Consider the following 17265-nt stretch of genomic DNA (forward strand, 5'->3'; position numbering starts at 1 on the left):
AAAAAAAAAAAAAAAAAAAAAAAAATGTAAAAACCAGTCAGATGTGGTGATGTATGCCTGTAGTCCCAGCTACTTGGAAGGCAGAGATGGTTTGAGCCCAGGAGTTCAAGTCCTGGGCAAAATTGCAAGACCCTCATCACTAAAAGAAAAATTAATGGCAAAAAAAAAAAAAAAAGACAGTGACAAGGAACTGAAAAAGGAAGACATAACCTGGGCAACCCTAAACAAAATGACAGAGGTCCTTCCTTATCAGTAATTATACTTGCTATCAATAGATTAAACACTCCAACTGAAAGTCAGAGATTCGTTAAATGCCTTAATTCAATAAAAAGATTAACATAGGCTGGAAAAAAAAACAAAAAATAAAAAAAATAAAAAGTCAGAGATCTGGCTGGGCGTGGTGGCATACACCTGTAATCCCAGCAGTTTGGGAGGCCACAGAGGGTGGATCGCCTGAGCTGAGGAGTTCAAGACCAGTCTGGGCAACATGGCAAAACCCTGTTTCTACAAAAAAACATAAATAAATGGTAGCTGAATGTGGAGGCCAGTCCTAGCCACTCGGGAGGCTGAGGCTGGAAGATGGCTTGGCCTGGGAGTCCAAGGCTGCAGTGAGCTGAGATCACCGTCCTCCAGCCTGGGTAACAAAGTGAGCCTCTCTCGAAAAAAAATCAGAGACTGAACAATACATAAAAAACATGGCCCAATTTTATGCAAGGTATAAGAGACTTACTTTAGAGTCAGAGACATAAATAGGTTGAAAGTATAAGATTGGGGAAAAAAAATTCCATGCAAACAGTAACGAAAAGAGAGCCAGAATAGCTATATTAATATCAGACAAAATGGACATCAAGACAAAAACTGTTGAAACAAAACTCATATGTATCATTCTATGATGATGAAAGGGTCAATCTATCTAAAAGATATAGCAATTATAAAGGTAAATGTAGTAAACCACAGAACTCCAAAATACATAAAGCAAAAATGGACAGAACGTTACAACATGAACTTCCAAAACACAGGAATGCACTATATTCAATCACTGAAAACATAAAAAAAAAATTTGTTTTATTCTATTTACTTACCCTTTTTTTTTTTTTTTTTTTTTACTTTTTTTTTTTCCCTACAGCTTTGAGCAAAACAAAAACGATTTTTTTTTTTTTGAGACAGTCTCGTGTCTCCCAGGCTGGAGCACAGTCAGCTCACTGCAACCTCCGCCTCCCAGGTTCCAGCGATTCTCCCAGCCCAGCCTCTTGAGTAACTGGGATTACAGGCGTCTGTCACCAGGCCAAGCTAATTTTTGTATTTTTAGTAGAGGTGGGATTTCTCCATGTTGATCAGGTTGGTCTTGAACTCCTGGCCTCAAGTGATCTGCCCACCTTGGCCTCCAAAAGTGCTGAAATTACAAGTGTGAACCACCACGTCTGGCCAAATTTTTCTTTTTTTTTTAGTCAAGAGTCTCACTCTCTCACTCAGACTGGAATGCAACAGCACCATCTTGGCTCGCTGCAGTCTCTGCCTCCCAGGTTCAACTGATTCTCTGCCTCGGCCTCCTGAGCATCTGGCATTATAGGCATGCACCACTAGACGCAGCTAATTTTTGTATTTTAAGTAGAGATGGGTTTTTACCATGTTGACTGGGCTGGTCTCGAACTCCTGACCTCAGGTGATCTGCCCACCTCAGCCTCCCAAAGTGCTGGGATTACAGGTGTGAGCCATCTTGTACAGCCCTCCAAAATTTTTTTAATTAGAAAAAGAATCCGGGCACAGTGGCTCATGCCTGTAATGCCAGCACTTTGGGAAGTCAAGGTGGGCGGATCACCTGAGGTTAGTAGTTCGAGACCAGCTGGCCAACATGGAGAAACCCTGTCTCTAGTAAAAGATACAAAATCAGCCAGGCGTGTTGGTGGGTGCCTGTAGTCCCAGCTACTCAGGAGGCAGAGGCAGAAGAATCGCTTGGACCCAGGAGGCGGAGGTTGTGGTAAGCAAAGATCACACCACTACACTCCAGTCTGGGCAACAAGAGCAAAACTCCATCAAAAAAAAAAAAAAAATAGAAAAAGAAAAGGAGAAGGCAGACACCAAAGACCACATAGTGTATGATTCTATTTATATGAAACATTGAGAACAGGCAAATCTACAGACAGAAAATAGGATAGTGGTGGTTGCCAGAGGCTGGGGGAGGAGTGACAGCTAATGGGTACAGGGGTTCTTTGTTTCCTTTCCTTTCCTTTTTTTGACACAGGGTCTCACTCTGTCACCCAGCCTGGGGTAGGCACAGTCTTGGCTCACTGAAACCTCTACCTCCCGAATTCAAGTGATCCTCCCGCCTCAGCCTCCCCAGTAGCTGGGACTGCAGGTGCCCACCACCAGGTCTGGCTAATTTTTTTTTTCTTTGAGATGGAGTTTCACTCTTGTTGCCCAGGCTGGACTGCAATGACCCAATCTCAGCTCACCACAACCTCCACCTCCCGGGTTCAAGCGATTCTCCTGCCTCAGCCTCCTAAGTGGCTGGGATTACAAGCGTGTGCCACCATGCCTGGCTAATTTTATATTTTTAGTAGAGATAGGATTTCTCCATGTTGGCCAGGCTGGTCTCGAAATCCCAACCTCAGGTAATCCACCTGCCTCAGCCTCCCAAAGTGTGGGGATTATAGGCGTGAGCCACCTAGCCCGGCCTAATTTTTTGATTTGCCATAGAGACAGGGTTTTGCCATGTTACCCATGCTGGGGGGTTTCCTTCTGATGAGATAAAAATATTCTGGAATTAGGTAGAGGAGATGGCTGTACAGCATTGTGAATGTACTAGAAATGAAATGTACACATTAAAATGGAAGAAATGGCGACTTTTATCTTATACAAATTTTATTTCGATTTTTTTTTTTTTTTTTGGTCTGACATCACCCTAGGCTTGTCAGTCAATATTTTGATTTTTTAAAAAGGACAAGGATGAGTTGAAACGTTTAAGGACCTATCAGTAGAGATGGTAAGAAGACAGTGCAGAAGAGGGCAGGGCTGAGACTCGGGGCAGACAGAGCATGCTCCCCCCGGCCTCCGGCTGTCTGCGGAGCACCTGGAGCGCTGAGGCCTTGCTCCTGCCTGACCACCTGCCTGCTGGCTCCTCACCATCTGGCTTCTGCAGCTTCCTCAGCTCCCACTGCCCCCCAGAGTGAAGGCTGCTCGTCCACACCCACTTGGCCTCGGTGACATCAGCAGCGTTTCCCCTGCACACCCTCTCCAGCTGCACATAGACCGAGCAGTTGACCCGGCTCACTCAGGGTCACAGACGGCCAGGAAGTTGGGGTGCAGGCTGCTGATCCTGTACTTGGCCAGGTCCATCAGAGACTGGCTCACGGCCGCCCCCAACAGGAAGGTCCCCAGCACCTTGTACACAGCAGCCACATAGTTGTTGAAGTCGGAGTGGGAATAGAGCCGGTCCTTGTGCACCAGGTAGGCTTCTCCCGCCGAGATCTGTGCTTGGGGCAGCAACAGCGACCAGCGGGGGTCCCAGTCAGCCTGTGGGCCCTCACTGGGCCTCAGTCCTCCCCACGGGCCTCCCCAAGGCTGCTGCAAAGCTGGGGACTCTAAAGGGGCCCTAGACAGGCTCGGTGGCTCATGCCTGTAATCCCAGCACTGTGGGAGGCTGAGATGGGTGGATCACCTAAGGTTGGGCGTTCAAGACCAGCCTGACCAACATGGTGAAACCAATCTCTACTAAAAATACAAAACTAGCTGGATGTGATAGCGCAAGCCTGTAGTCCCAGCTACTGGGGAGGCTGAGGCAAGAGAATCACTTGAACCCAGGAGGCGGAGGTTACAGTGAGCGGAGACCCTGCCATTGCACTCCAGCCTGGGCAACAAGAGCGAAACTCCATCTCAAAAAACAAAAGGGGGTTCCTGTTACCCACAAGTACCACTTGGGGCAAGGCTGTGTCCCCCAGCGCCCCACAGACCTCCAGGCCACCTACATCAGGAACCCAGGGTAAGGCTGTACCCCATCCTGCCCCCCTCCCTGTCCCTCTGAACCCCTCCTGCCTTACAAGAATGACAGTGGCCGTGATGGTGACCCCGGCCATGAGCCCATGGGTGATGGTGTCTGGACGGTAGGGGTACCGGATGGAGTCATCCCCGCAGTAAAATCCTCGCTTATACGGGGCGTTCACCAGCGACAGGACAGCGAAGGGCAGGGAGGTTAGAGGGTGAGAAGGGCCTTGGAGCTGCGAGGTTCTCCAACCGGCTGGGCCATGGAGCCCCCACACCTGCCTTGGCCTCGAGGCCTCCCACCGACAGCAAGGAAGAGCTTCTCTCACAGCACGTGGGAGGCCCAAGCGACACCCCTTTTCCATCGCCCTCAGATGAGCACGAACTCCCCAGGCCCTCTCCCCCTCACACCCTCCCCTCTGCTCCTTGAACAAACCGGAAAACACTCACCTCAGGGCCTTTGCACAGGCACTTCTCTCTGCCCAGAATATCTTACTTTTATTTTTAAAAGTAGAGACAGGAGCTCACCTTGACCAGGTCGGTCACAAACTCCCGGGCTGGAGCAACCCCCCAGCCTCAGCCTCCCAAAGTGCCGAGATTACACGTGTGAGACAACGTGCCGGGCAGCAAAGTGACTCTCACTTCCGCTCAGTTTCATCTCCCCTCCCGGCTGTCCACACTGGCGTCCCTCTGACAAAAGGAATGGTCTGTTTAGCCGGGCATGGCAGCACATGCCTGTAATCCAGCTACTCAGGAGCCTGAGGCCGGAGAGTTGCTTGAAACAGGAAAATGGAAACTGCAGTGAGCAGGGATGGCGCCACTACACTCCAGCCTGGCGACAGAGCAAGACTCCGTCTCAATTTATAAAAAGAAAATAAATAAATAAATAAATAAAAGGGAAGGTCTGCTCTTTCTCCCTATTGTCCCATGTGGAATTATGCAGCCACCTGTGCGACACTGGACTTAATCTCCCCCCCTCCACCCGCCAGCACCAGGAGGGGCCTATCGTGTTCAGGACAGAGACCCTGGAGGCTGCTCAGAGCCTGGCCAGGGCAGATGTTTAATAAACATCTGTTAAAACAGGCAGGACTTATTTCAACCTAAGAGCTGGCCAGAGAAGTCAGGAAAGCGCGAAAGCAGAGGCACAGCGGAGGTGTCTTCATGCTCGCCCCTGCCTGCCACTGACCCTCGTGCCAGGGCACATGCCAGCCACATGGTGACTCAGGGATGAAAGGCACATTCTTCTGAATTCCACACTCACGGGAGGTGTTACATGGCACTGGGGCTCCCGGGGCCCTGCTGAGCTGAGGGTGGCCAGGGAAGCCGGAGTCAGCTATAGAGGGCAGTGGCAGAGGCAGCTCCCTGTTCCACACAGCAGGTGCACAGCAAAAGCTCAGGGTGTCTACCCCAGAGAGAAAAGAAGGCAGGGCGTCCTTTGGCCCAGCAGGGCAAGGACAGAAAAGTGTGGCTCTTTTGAATTCTGAGAGTCTGAGGAGGGACAGGGAGCCTCACACTCCTCCCTGCATGCCAGCGGCAAGGATCCTAGGACACCGCACACTTTTGATGCTGGCCGAGTCTGGGGAAATAATGCAGTGAAGACAGCAGAGATCTGCCTCACAGGGCAGAGGGAATGCAGAACAGAACGGGCAGCGCGGGGTCCCAGAGCCGGGACGGTGCCTGGAGAGGCGAGCGCTGGGGCAGAGAGGGCTGCGCTGTAAGAGCCCGGCTTTTGCTGGGGCGCAGGGGCGGCTGGCGCCGCTGTAAGTGAGGGCAGAGACCAGGGAGGAGGCTCCTGCAATTGCCTCGAGGTGGAAGGTCGGGGTCGCAGGCCGCTGACACCGGACTCCTGCCCCTCCCCGCGGCTCTCAGCAGGCGGAGGCTCACACCGGTTGGCCTCGTTTCCGACTTCCCTGCCCCAGTAACTCCAGCTAGAGACTCCGACACCCCCATGACAACCGGCCCCGGCTTCCCTCTGACTGGAAAGCTCGCCCTGGGGTCCCCGGAACAGGCACCTTCTCTTAATTTGACCCCTGGGAGCCTTCCCGCCCTCACTCTGCCCTCACAGCCCTGTCTGGAACGTGTGGACAGGACTGCGACGGGCCAGAGCTCCCAGATGGAGGTGCCCTCGGCCTGGCCGCCACCCCTGGCACACAGCAGCCACACCCAACCCCACCCCGGCGGCACCTCCCGGCTGTGTGGCCTCCGCAGGCGACTCCGCGAGGCTGCACCTCCCTCACAGGCTGTTTAAGGGAACCATTTCGGTTATCTGCATGCTGCTGAGCGCCTGGCCGCCAGAAAGTGCCACACACATGTTTAAGTAACTGACAGCACAGCTGCTCAGGACATGGCACCCAGGACTGGCAGACACCCCAAGGGGACCTCGTGCTGTCCCCTGGGTCTACTTCGGAGGTCAGAGGGCTTGGCCAGAGAACCACGAAATGCGCTGGGGAGAAGGGCACCCCCGTCCCCCTTGGTGGCAGATCAGCGGGGCCATTGTCCCTTAAGCCACAGAGCAAACACTTGGCCTTTGTCCCAGGACCCTGGCGGGGGGCCTCGGGGCACAGCTTCCCCCATCCGGCCCGAAAACCCGCAGGACAGGTTTGGGTCTCCCGAGGCCCGGAAGCCTGGGATCCAGCTTTTCTCTCCAAGTGTCTCCCCCGCCAGAGGCGCAGGGGTTCGAATCCCACCGATGAGCTGGGCCTATGCCTATCTATTTATTATTATTATTTTTGAGATGAAATTTCCTTCTCATTGTCCATGCTGGAGTGCAATCTCGGCTCACTGCAACCTCTGCTTCCCAGGTTGAAGCAATTCTCCTGCCACAGCCTCCCAAGTAGCTGGGATTATAGGCACATGTCACCATGCCTGGCTAATTTTGTATTTTTAGTAGAGGTGGGGTTTCTGCATGTTGGTCAGGCTGCTCTTGAACTCCTGACCTCAGGTGATCCATTCAACTCGGCCTCTCAAAGTGCTGAGATTACAGGGATGAGCCACCACACCGGGTTTTTTTTTTTTTTGTTTGTTTGTTTTTTGAGATGGAGTCTTGATCTGTCTCCCAAGCTGGAGTGCAGTGGGATGATTTCGGCTCACTACAACCTCCACCTCCCGGATTCAAGCATTTTTGTTTTTGTTTTTTAATGAGGTAGATCTGGGTTTGGATCTAGTTCTGCCACTTTCTAGTTGGATGATTTTGGACAAGTTATACACCCTGTCTTAGCCTGTTTTCTCATCTACAAAATAGGGATAATATGAGGATTAAATGAGAAAATGTACCCCATATGTGGATATGTATCAACAAGTATTGTTCTGTTTCTCCCTTTTCCTATGTATAAATTCTACTTTATCATTTCTTTATTGTTGGAGCACCAAGTTTCATGTGGTATGCAGTAGATGCTCAAAACACATTTGTTAAATGTATATGTGATTACTGAATGTGGTAAGGATAATACAGTAGGCTAAAGCTGAGCATAGAATTTTCTTTTGTCAAAATTGGGTTTCTCTTTTCATCTTAAAATATGAATGTGTTGAATATTCAATATTCATTATATTCAGTAATATTCAATATAGAATGCTTTTGCCTATTGCATATTTTAGAAAGATGGTGTCAGCATTTCAGTAATTACTATTATACTGTGATAAAGTTAGTCAGACATTGATTGAAGCTCAAGACTTAAAGGAATATTTTTGTTTGGGTCCTAGACTAGCACGAAATGAATAAAGTGAGGGGGTTCTTGCCTCAGGCTCAAAAATTTAAATAAAGACAGGACTAGTAACAATGACAAGCCATATAGGAGCCCAAGGCACAAAGAAAATAATTAATTCTGATCCCATCTTTATTTAAAATTTTGGTATTTTATCATAGGATTTTTGCATTTATTCTATTTTTTTTAAATACTACATTAAAGTGCTTATCTGATCACTGTGAAGTTTTTTGATGCCTTTTTAATTTTGCACACAAGACAAATGTCTTTCTCCACCTTCGTCCCAGCCCTCGGTATGTACTGCACACTGCAAAGTGGATAAGAGGATGATTCAGGCCAGGCAGGCCTGGTCCTAGTCACTACTTTGGCACTTAACAGCTGTGTGACCTTGGTTGACAAGTTACTTAACCTGTTTTGCTTCCATTTCTTTCTTTATAAAGCAAAGATGTAAATAATAACACCACATGGGATCATTTTGAGGTTTAATTAGTTAATCCAACAATGCCTGACATAGAAAGTACTCATTATTTCTATGCTCTTTATTTTCATGTCAGCATACAAAATTACTTCTGTTAATTTTTTTTAAAAGCTAGTTCTCAGCCGAGTGCAGTGGCTTATGCCTATAATCCTAGCACTTTGGAAGACTGAGGCTGGTAGATCACCTAAAAATACAATATTAGCTCGGCGTGGTGATGCATGCCTGTAATCCCAGCTACCCAGGAGGCTGAGGCAGGAGAATCACTTGAACCCAGGAGGCGGAGGTTGTGGTGAGCTGAGATCGTGCCATTGTACTCCAGCCTGGGCAACAAGAACGAAACTCTGTCTCAAAGCTAGTTCTCCAGTCTGGGCAACAAACCCCATCTTTATAAAGCACAGAAAAAAAAATAGCCAGGCAAGGGGGCGTACCACAGCTGTAGTCATAGCAGCCCAGGGGGCAGAGGTGAAAGGATCACTTGAGCCTGGGGAGGTCAAGGCTGCAGTGAGCTATTATCATGCCACTGCACTCCAGCCTGGGTGACAGAGTGGGACCCTGTCTCAAAAAAAAAAAAAAAAGCTCTATGAGCCTTTCTGTTTACAGGTATTGATCGACTTACGACCTATGCAACTTACGACCATTCAACTTTACGACCACAATCGCTAGCCATGACTGCTCCGCGTCTGGCAGCGCAAACGTTGCCCAGCTGGGCGTTCTCCAGTGCGGACCAGCTTCTGGCAGCACTACCATCTCCGCATGCATATAGCCTGCTCAACTTACGACCAAATTGTGTTACGACCGGTCTGTTGGACCCAATCGTGGTCGTAAGTCGAGCACTACCTGTATATTTATTGTGCTATGGTGGTCTTCACTCACCTATCCAACTGCCTTGATTAAATACCTACTTATTATTTGGCTGTGTGTAATCCTTTATATTTGCTGAATTCAGTATTTTGAGTGCCAGTTGGGCAGTTGGCTAAAGAGAAATATGTACTCTGTTCATTAGAATAATTAAAAAGTAAACAGGAAAGAAAATGTATTAATATTTATAGTTTTAATTTTATGTGTTTTAAAATAAGTTCAGAATGAAAGAAAAATTGTCTCCTGACTTCTCTTTCAAGATTAGCTTGGATTAGAATTGCTCATTTACATTACTTCTCCCAAAAGTAGTTATAGAAGTCTGGGGCTCAGTGATGGTGTAAATTATAAATACATCCAGATACATCTTTGGGAATCCCCAAATTCATTCAGAAATGTTTATTCAGGCTTTAGTATTCTCTAGAATCATATTTATTTATTTATTTATTTTTAAAGACGGGGTTTCACCGTGTTGGTCAGGCTGGTCTTGAACTCCCGACCTCAGGTGATCCACCTGTCTTGGTCTCCAAAGTGCTTGGATTACAGGTGTGAGCCACCATGCCCAGCCTTAGAATCATATTTCTTTAGAAAGTTCTGTGTTGATATGCACCCCACCACAAGTTAAATGCTGTTTCTGCATTTACTAAAGTTTTATCTGTCATTCGAAGACCATCTTCAGAAAGAAAACTAATCACTACAGACACATAAAGTACATATTGTGGACCTTTGGATTATTAGTGAATTGCCCAAACTGTGACTATTAAATCCTAGTATGTTCTTCAAATAAGTAGTAGATCCTTTGGATGTTGATGTGTTAATTTAATTTTAAGGCTGTTAATTCCTTGAGCTTAAAGTCTTTTTATAATTTTTACCTGTTTTGTGGAATCCTTGTGTTCTCAGATGGGAGCAGTCTATCCCTGGAAATAGAAAACCTCTAAACCAGTAGGGCCCAATATTGGAAGGACTAGAAGCAAATATTTGTTACAGGATCATTAAGGTGCAGTGGAGCAATCTTGGCTCACTGTAACCTCCTCCTCTCATTTATAAGTGGAAAGCAAAACACTGGGTACTCACGGACACGAAGATGACAAAAAAATAGACAGTAGAACTACTAGAACCAGGGAAGCGCTGAAAATCTAACTACTGGGTACTATTCTCACTACCTGGGTGAATGGATCAATCCCACCCCAAACCCCACCATCACTATATATACTCATGTAACAAACCTGCACATGTACTCACAGAATCTAAAATAAAAGTTAAATTTTTTTAATTAGCTGTCAAATTTTTAAAAAGTAACAGTGGGGTATTGACTAGCATTGTGTTACTATATACCTGCACACACACGCAGTTTGGGAAGAACTGAATTATTCACAACTTTTAGTCTTCCCATTCCCATCTGCACATTTCCCACCTGCATATTTTTGTGTTTTTTTTCTAATTGAAATATTTTCCCCCATTACAGTTTCTAACTAGTTAGTTGGCGATTACTAGTTACTGTGAAACAGATTTGTTCTCATATCCTCTGTACAAATGGCTTAATAGTGCTTAACGAGTTTATTGTCAAGACATGGAAGGCTGCTAAAGACAAGCAAAGTAGAATCATTTCTGCCCCTCAGCTTAGGCAGCCCTTGAGGAGTAACTTCCAATTGCTCCCTTCTATCCTTTTAATGTTTCGAAAAGAAATGTAATTATTGTGGTTCTTAAGGCAAACAACTAAAAAATCTTGTTGAAATGTATTTCTTGGAGGAATTCGGGGCCTCTCTTCAGACTCTACAAGTCATATGCTCTATTAAAGATAGTTTCCACAGTAACTACTTGCTGGCAGAAAGGCCATGAACAGTTCTCACTTTCTGGGTCACTCTGCAAATGAACACAAAAGTCCACCCCATCCCTTACCCCTAACGCTAGGTATGACAATTTCATCTCCACAAAAACGTATTACTGCTAAACACCGAGAGGAATGCCACTTTTCTGATCAGATGTCAATTTACAATCCTTCAAAGCTCAAAAGCTACTTTTTCCTTTTGTCAGCAAGCCACTTTCACCCTCGGGTGTCTTGTACATATTGGTAGGTCACAGCAAACATTCATTGAATTTTAACTGGGAGGCATTTTGGATGGAAATCAGGAGACCTGGGATTAACTCTAAAACGATGTCTTGGTAGGAGTGTTATGCGGAACTGTAATGATTTTTTGGTATAAAATAAATTATACCAAACAAATGAACAAAAAGCAAGCACTACGTGTTTCTCTCTGAAAAAGTCTCACTCTGTCACCCAAGCTGGAGTGCAACGATATGACCTTGGCTCACTGTAACCTCCGCCTCCCAAGTTCAAGCGATACTCCTGCCTCAGCCTCCCAAGTGGCTGGGAATACAGGAGTGCACCACCACACTGGCTAAATTTTTAAAAATTTTTTGTAAAGACGGGTTCTCCTTATATACTTCCCAGGGTGGTCTCGAACTTCTGGGTTCAAACGATTCACCGGCCTCCGCCTCCCAAAGTCCTGGGATTACAGGCGTAGGCCACAATGCCCGGCCTCATATAAATATGTGTGTGCGTGTGTACACACACATACATTTTTTAAGGACCTGGTCCCCAAAGCACCAATTTCCCTCCATAGTCATTTAGAAAACAAGGCTCACAGAAAAAACACAAACAGAAATAATTTTGTCTCTGGATGATCATAATTGACGATCCAAAGCAACCTTAGACACTGCCTTGCTTAGATTGGAAAGGAGATTCCGGTGATTAGCGAAAGACGACTCCTGCACCCCTCGTGTGAGGGAGTATCCGTGAGCAGCCGCTAGGTAACTGTAGAGGCAACTGTGACCAATGCCCTTGTACAGCCTGCAGCGGAAAGCGGAGTCACTTCAACCACCGCCACCCGAGAAGCCAACTGCCTACCCGCGTCGGAAAGCGCACTGGTTTCCTGGGTTACCGACCTCCGCACTCCTCCCGCTTCCTTTTCCGGCAGGCGGCAATATGACGCTCTCGGCGCGTGACGTCGCACGCTGTGGTATAAATAAAGACCGCGCGGGGGTTGCTTCCTCTGTGCTCGCGCGGCCGGCTCGCAACATGGCGCCTGTGAGTGACCGACGACTGGGTGTTTGTGCGGCATTGCAATGATTTTTGCTTCTGTCGAGTGGGGACGTCTCAGTCGAGATGTAGGAAGGGGAGGATTGGAGTCTGGGTTAGGAACGTAACCGAGACGCGAGGATCCTGAATTGTTTTTCGAGACTTCTGGCAGCAGCCACGCGGTCTAGTGGAGTTGGAGCTGGGCCTGGAATTGGTTTGGGGTGGGTAGTTGGGCACGCGGGTAAGGGGGAGGCACAACTGTAAATGGGCCGATGGTACTGCAGTCTGTGCTATTTCTTTACTCTCTCGCGCCTGATAATGCGTTTGCCACTCTGCACTAGGAAGGGGAAAGGTGGGTAGTGGAGCCGGCCTGACGGCCTTTGCCAGGTCAGAAGGAGCTCCGGGGCTCTCAGCTCCTGTGCTGGCCGACATCACAGAAGTTTCTGAGAACTTTAAGTTTGGGAAGAAGTTTCTCAAGTCTAGGCCGAGCGCGGTGGCTCACGCTTGTAATCCCAGCACTTTAGGAGGCCAAGGCGGGTGGATCTCCTAGTCAGGAGTTCGAGACCAGCCTAGCATGGAGAAAGCCTGTTTCTGCAAAAAATACAAAATTAGCCGGGCGTGGTGGTGAATGCCTGTAATCCTAGCTACTCGGGAGGCTGAGGCAGGAGAATCGCTTGAACCTGGGAGGCAGAGGTTGCGGTGAGCCTAGATCGTGCAACTAGACTCCAGCCTGGGCAACAAGAGCGATTGAAACTCCGTCTCAAAAAAAAAAAAGTCTAGATTCCAGCAATGTGAAATGAATGTGCATCAGATATTATACTTAAGTCATTAGTAAGGGAACCAGTAAGATGTTACAATGTCCTAAGAATATTTGAAAAGCTAGGTGTATATGTGCAATTTACAAATAAAGTTAGGATAAAATTTCTGGGCTAGCTACAAAACTGGGTAATGCTCAGCATGGCCATAAACCCTATAGGGTTATCTTCCGTTAGACAAATTGTTTGTGTTTCCCAGACTGACTTCTGCACCAACCAACCAATTTGGGTGGTGGGGGGGTACCTGTTACCGGGCTACCTGAGAAAGCAAGCTAAGGTGTAATACTTGGTAGCCGTTTAGATGGATCTAAATGGGTGTTGATAGTCATAAATCCTGATCCGGATTTGTGTATTTATATTGCAGTGAATGTACGTTGTTAGTGGCCATAGCAACATTTTGCTTGTGTAACCTTATTACATGGTCTTGTTATAAAAGGTTTCGGTGCGGAAATTTTGGGGTTTTTGTTTTTCTCTCAAGTCAAGAATTGAATATTCTTGACGTAGGCGGATGGAATCCTAGCTCTGGCACTTAAACTCAGCTTGGGCTAGGAGGTGTACTAATCTGTTCCATCTACAATAGGTGGCAGTAAAACACGATAATTTAAAATTGAACATTAGTGGTATAGAAGACAAAGTCCATAACTTTATGACACTTTGAACAAATTAGGACTTGGTTAGAGGTTCTGATCATCCCCGGAGTGGGTGTTTTGTTATTGTTGTTGTTATATTTTTGTATATGTAACCTCACAATACATTGTACAGATTGCCTCGATACAAACTTTAAAATTGTTTATAAAAATTGTCTTAATAGCCAGGTAATAATTATTTCACATTTATGTAGCAGAAAGACAAGAAACCCAAGAAGTCGACCTGGAAGTTTAATTTGGACCTTACTCATCCGGTGGAGGATGGAATTTTTGATTCTGGAAATTTTGTAAGTATCATTCTACTTGGCTTATTTTTATAATCCGAGTTATTGATAATGGTTTAAGTATATAAATATTTGACAATAACCTAAGCTCTATTCCTAGGGTGCCTTCCCTAGTGAACATCTAGGGTTCTCTTCCCTAGTTTTGCATTCTTTCTGTTTTAAAATAGGAGCAGTTTCTACGGGAGAAGGTTAAAGTTAATGGCAAGACTGGAAATCTCGGGAATGTTGTTCACATTGAACGCTTCAAGAATAAAATCACTGTTGTTTCTGAGAAACAGTTCTCTAAAAGGTTTGTACTTATGCCAATTTTCATTAAATTATAGTTTAGAAATATTTCATATAATATATAATTATTGCATGTATTCTGTTTATATGCAAGAATAAATACGAACTTACTAAAGACCTACGTAAATGAGAAATTCAGTAAGTGAGTGCCAATTGCTTAGACTAGTTTTTTTTATTTTTATTTTTTTTTGAGACAGAGTTTCGCTCTTGTTACCCAGGCTGGAGTGCAATGGCGCGATCTCGGCTCACCGCAACCTCCGCCTCCTGGATTCAGGCAATTATGCTGCCTCAGCCTCCTGAGTAGCTGGGATTACAGGCACGCGCCACCATGCCCAGCTAATTTTTTTTTTGTAGTTTTAGTAGAGACAGGGTTTCACCATGTTGACCACATGGTCTTGATCTCTTGACCTCGTGATCCACCCGCCTCGGCCTCCCAAAGTGCTGGGATTACAGGCTTGAGCCACCGCGCCCGGCCTAGACTAGTTTTAAGTGTAATTTATTGCTAGAATATTGCCAGTTGTGTCCAAGGTTCCTGTCCAGTAAATTATAGGCCCTGGAAATCAGATTTGTTTATGACCTTTAATGCTGGGTACTTGAATATGTTGCAAGAAACATGTCCAATGTGTACATAGGAGAATTGTCTCAACCCACTGATAGAAACCTTAAATTTTTTAAGGCTTTGTTCAGTAGAAGTGGCCAAAGGCAAAGTCTAATATCTTGCTGCCAGCTTTTATTCATTCAGTTTATTCACTAAATATTAGATATTACATGGGCAGCACAGGACTGGGTAACCCAACAGTGAACCAAGCAGGCAGTTTACCCACCAAGGAACGAAAGGAGAGAGTGAAATGGAATTATCAAGCAGTGATCAGTGCTGTAAGGGCATAAAGCAAGTTGCAAAGTTTTTAGGCAAGTTGGTAAGTTGGTCAGGACATGAAATGCAGAAGTGAGCCTTGCAATTGGGGAGTAATTGTTACAGGCAGGATGAACCAGAAGCAATAGTAACAAGGCCAGTGTGTCTGAGGTATAGTGTTTTGGGAGGAATGCATGAGTTTGGAGGGTGCCTGGGAAGCAGATCTTGAAAGCCATAGGACATGTACTGGGAAGCAATTGTTCATTGTGGCTGGAAAAGTCTAGGGCTTGACCCCGGAAGGCAGAGACGGTGAGCCGAGATCATGCCATTGCAGTTCAGCCTGGGCAACAAGAGGAAACTTGATCTCAAAAAAGAAAAAAAAAAAAAAAAAAAAAAAGATGTAAGAGCTAATTGCAGTAAGAGATAATGGTGGCTTAAAGTGGTTGCAGTACCTGTTAATTGAGATTATAATCACTAAGGATTCAGAGATGAAAATATAGCTGTCCTCAAGAATCTTATAGATAATCATATGATTACTACAACATACAACAACTTGGCTGGATGTGGTGGCTCATGCCTGTCATCCCAGCACTTTGGGAGGCCGAGGCAGGTGGATCACAAGGTCAAGAGATCGAGACCATGCTGGCCAACATAGTGAAATCCTATCTCTACTAAAATGAAAAAACTAGCTGGGAGTGGTGGCATGCTTCTGTAGTCCCAGCTACTCTGGAGGCGGAGGCAGGAGAATTGCTTGAACCCGGGAGGCAGAGGTTGCAGTGAGCTGAGATCGCACCACTGCACTCCAGCCTGGCGACAGAGCAAGACTGTCGCAAAAAAAGAAGAAACAAAATACAACTCTAGTTACATTAGATGTGGAGAGGGCCCAAGAATTATCAGAGAAGTTGAGGCTAATAAGCATACTATGGGTTTAACCCTCTTAATAGGTTGCCTCTTGAGCCAGTGTGGAATTGGGAGTTAGGGAGTTTAATAGTGGTGAGGGGGATGTTAAACATTTTCATGTATATACACATGATGTATTTGAAGAGTAAAATCGTATTGCTTAAATAATTGGGCTGTGGCAGTATGACAAGAGGATGCTACCCTAACAACCTTGCACAATGTGTAGTGTGAATGGAAGGATGAAATATTTTGGAGGAAGCTAGGTATAGAAAAGATGAATATGACGTATATTTTCTGTATAATAAACCTTTACATAGTAGGAATTGTATTTCTTCATGTATGTTTTTATTTTAAAGGTATTTGAAATACCTTACCAAGAAATACCTTAAGAAGAACAATCTTCGTGATTGGCTTCGAGTGGTTGCATCTGACAAGGAGACATATGAACTTCGTTACTTCCAGATTAGTCAAGATGAAGATGAATCAGAGTCAGAGGACTAGGCAAAGGCTTCCCTTACAGGGCTTTGCTTATTAATAAAATAAATGAAGTATACATGAGAAATACCAAGAAATTGGCTTTTAGTTTATCAGTGAATAAAAAATACTGTACTCAAACTTTTGTCTCATTCTTTTGAGTATGCTATTTATGTGATTTTGATTTCCCTGTGATAGTTTCCATTAACAGTATTTAAATAGCTTATTGCTAGTAGAATTTTTTTCCCAGGATTTCCAAAATTAATTGCTTTGACAAATGTCCTCAAGTAGCGTTTTATAGGAAATCTGGCAATTTTTTTTTTAGGCAGTCTTCTTAGTCACCCAGGCTGGAGTGCAGTGACTCAGCTTCCCTAGTAGCTGGAATTACAGGTGTGTGCCACCATGTCTGGCTAATTTTTGTACTTTAGTAGAGTAAGGTTTTGCCATGTTGGCCAGGCTGGTTATAAACTCCTGACCTCAAGTGATCCACCAGCCTCGGCTTCCCAAAGTGTTGGGATTACAGCTGTGAGCCACTGTGCCTGGCCTGTAAATCTTACTGTAAAACAATTTTTTATATAGCTGTATAAAATGCCTATAATTGTCTTGACAGTCTCAAATTTTTTAAGTTTATAAACATAATCTCAAGTGCTTAGAACAGTTCTTACAAGTAAGTGCTCTGTATTACTCTTCTGCTTCAGAGTTTTTTTTCTTTTTTTTTTTTTTTTTGGGAAGGGTTTTGTTTTTTAACCAAGGCTGAGAGTAGATCACAGTTCACCTGCTGGACTTCTTGGCTCAAAGGATCCTCCCCCCCCAGTCTCCCAAGTTGCTGGGACTGCAGGTGTGTGCCATGACACCCAGCTAATTTTCTCTTTCGCTCTTTTTTTTTTTTTTTTTTTGTAGAGATGAGGCCTCACGA

General features: G+C 45.5%; 1 protein-coding gene and 1 pseudogene across 3 annotated transcripts; one reads left to right on the forward strand and one right to left on the reverse strand.

Annotated features, from left to right (window-relative positions):
• The window catches only part of LOC116537654, an 8630-nt pseudogene extending 4234 nt beyond the window's left edge, over positions 1-4396 (reverse strand).
• Positions 4397-11979: 7583 nt separating this feature from the next.
• Positions 11980-16487, forward strand: RPL22L1 (ribosomal protein L22 like 1). Of its 3 annotated transcripts, none has more exons than XM_032260529.1 (4): positions 11980-12100; positions 13748-13840; positions 14005-14126; positions 16232-16487. In XM_032260529.1, exons 1-4 carry the CDS (start codon positions 11999-12001, stop codon positions 16374-16376), a joined length of 462 nt encoding a protein of 153 aa, XP_032116420.1. In that variant the 5' UTR covers positions 11980-11998; the 3' UTR covers positions 16377-16487. The 3 variants fall into 3 exon arrangements, 2 of the variants coding, with proteins under 2 accessions (XP_032116420.1, XP_032116430.1); XM_032260539.1 differs by having other exon boundaries at positions 11981-12100; positions 13751-13840; XR_004263577.1 differs by having other exon boundaries at positions 12000-12100; positions 13938-14126.
• Positions 16488-17265: the final 778 nt, after the last annotated feature.

The sequence above is a fragment of the Sapajus apella genome, unplaced genomic scaffold (genome assembly GCF_009761245.1).
Source record: "Sapajus apella isolate SASKATOON/1434 unplaced genomic scaffold, GSC_monkey_1.0 scaffold4, whole genome shotgun sequence".
Taxonomy (NCBI): Eukaryota; Metazoa; Chordata; class Mammalia; order Primates; family Cebidae; genus Sapajus; species Sapajus apella.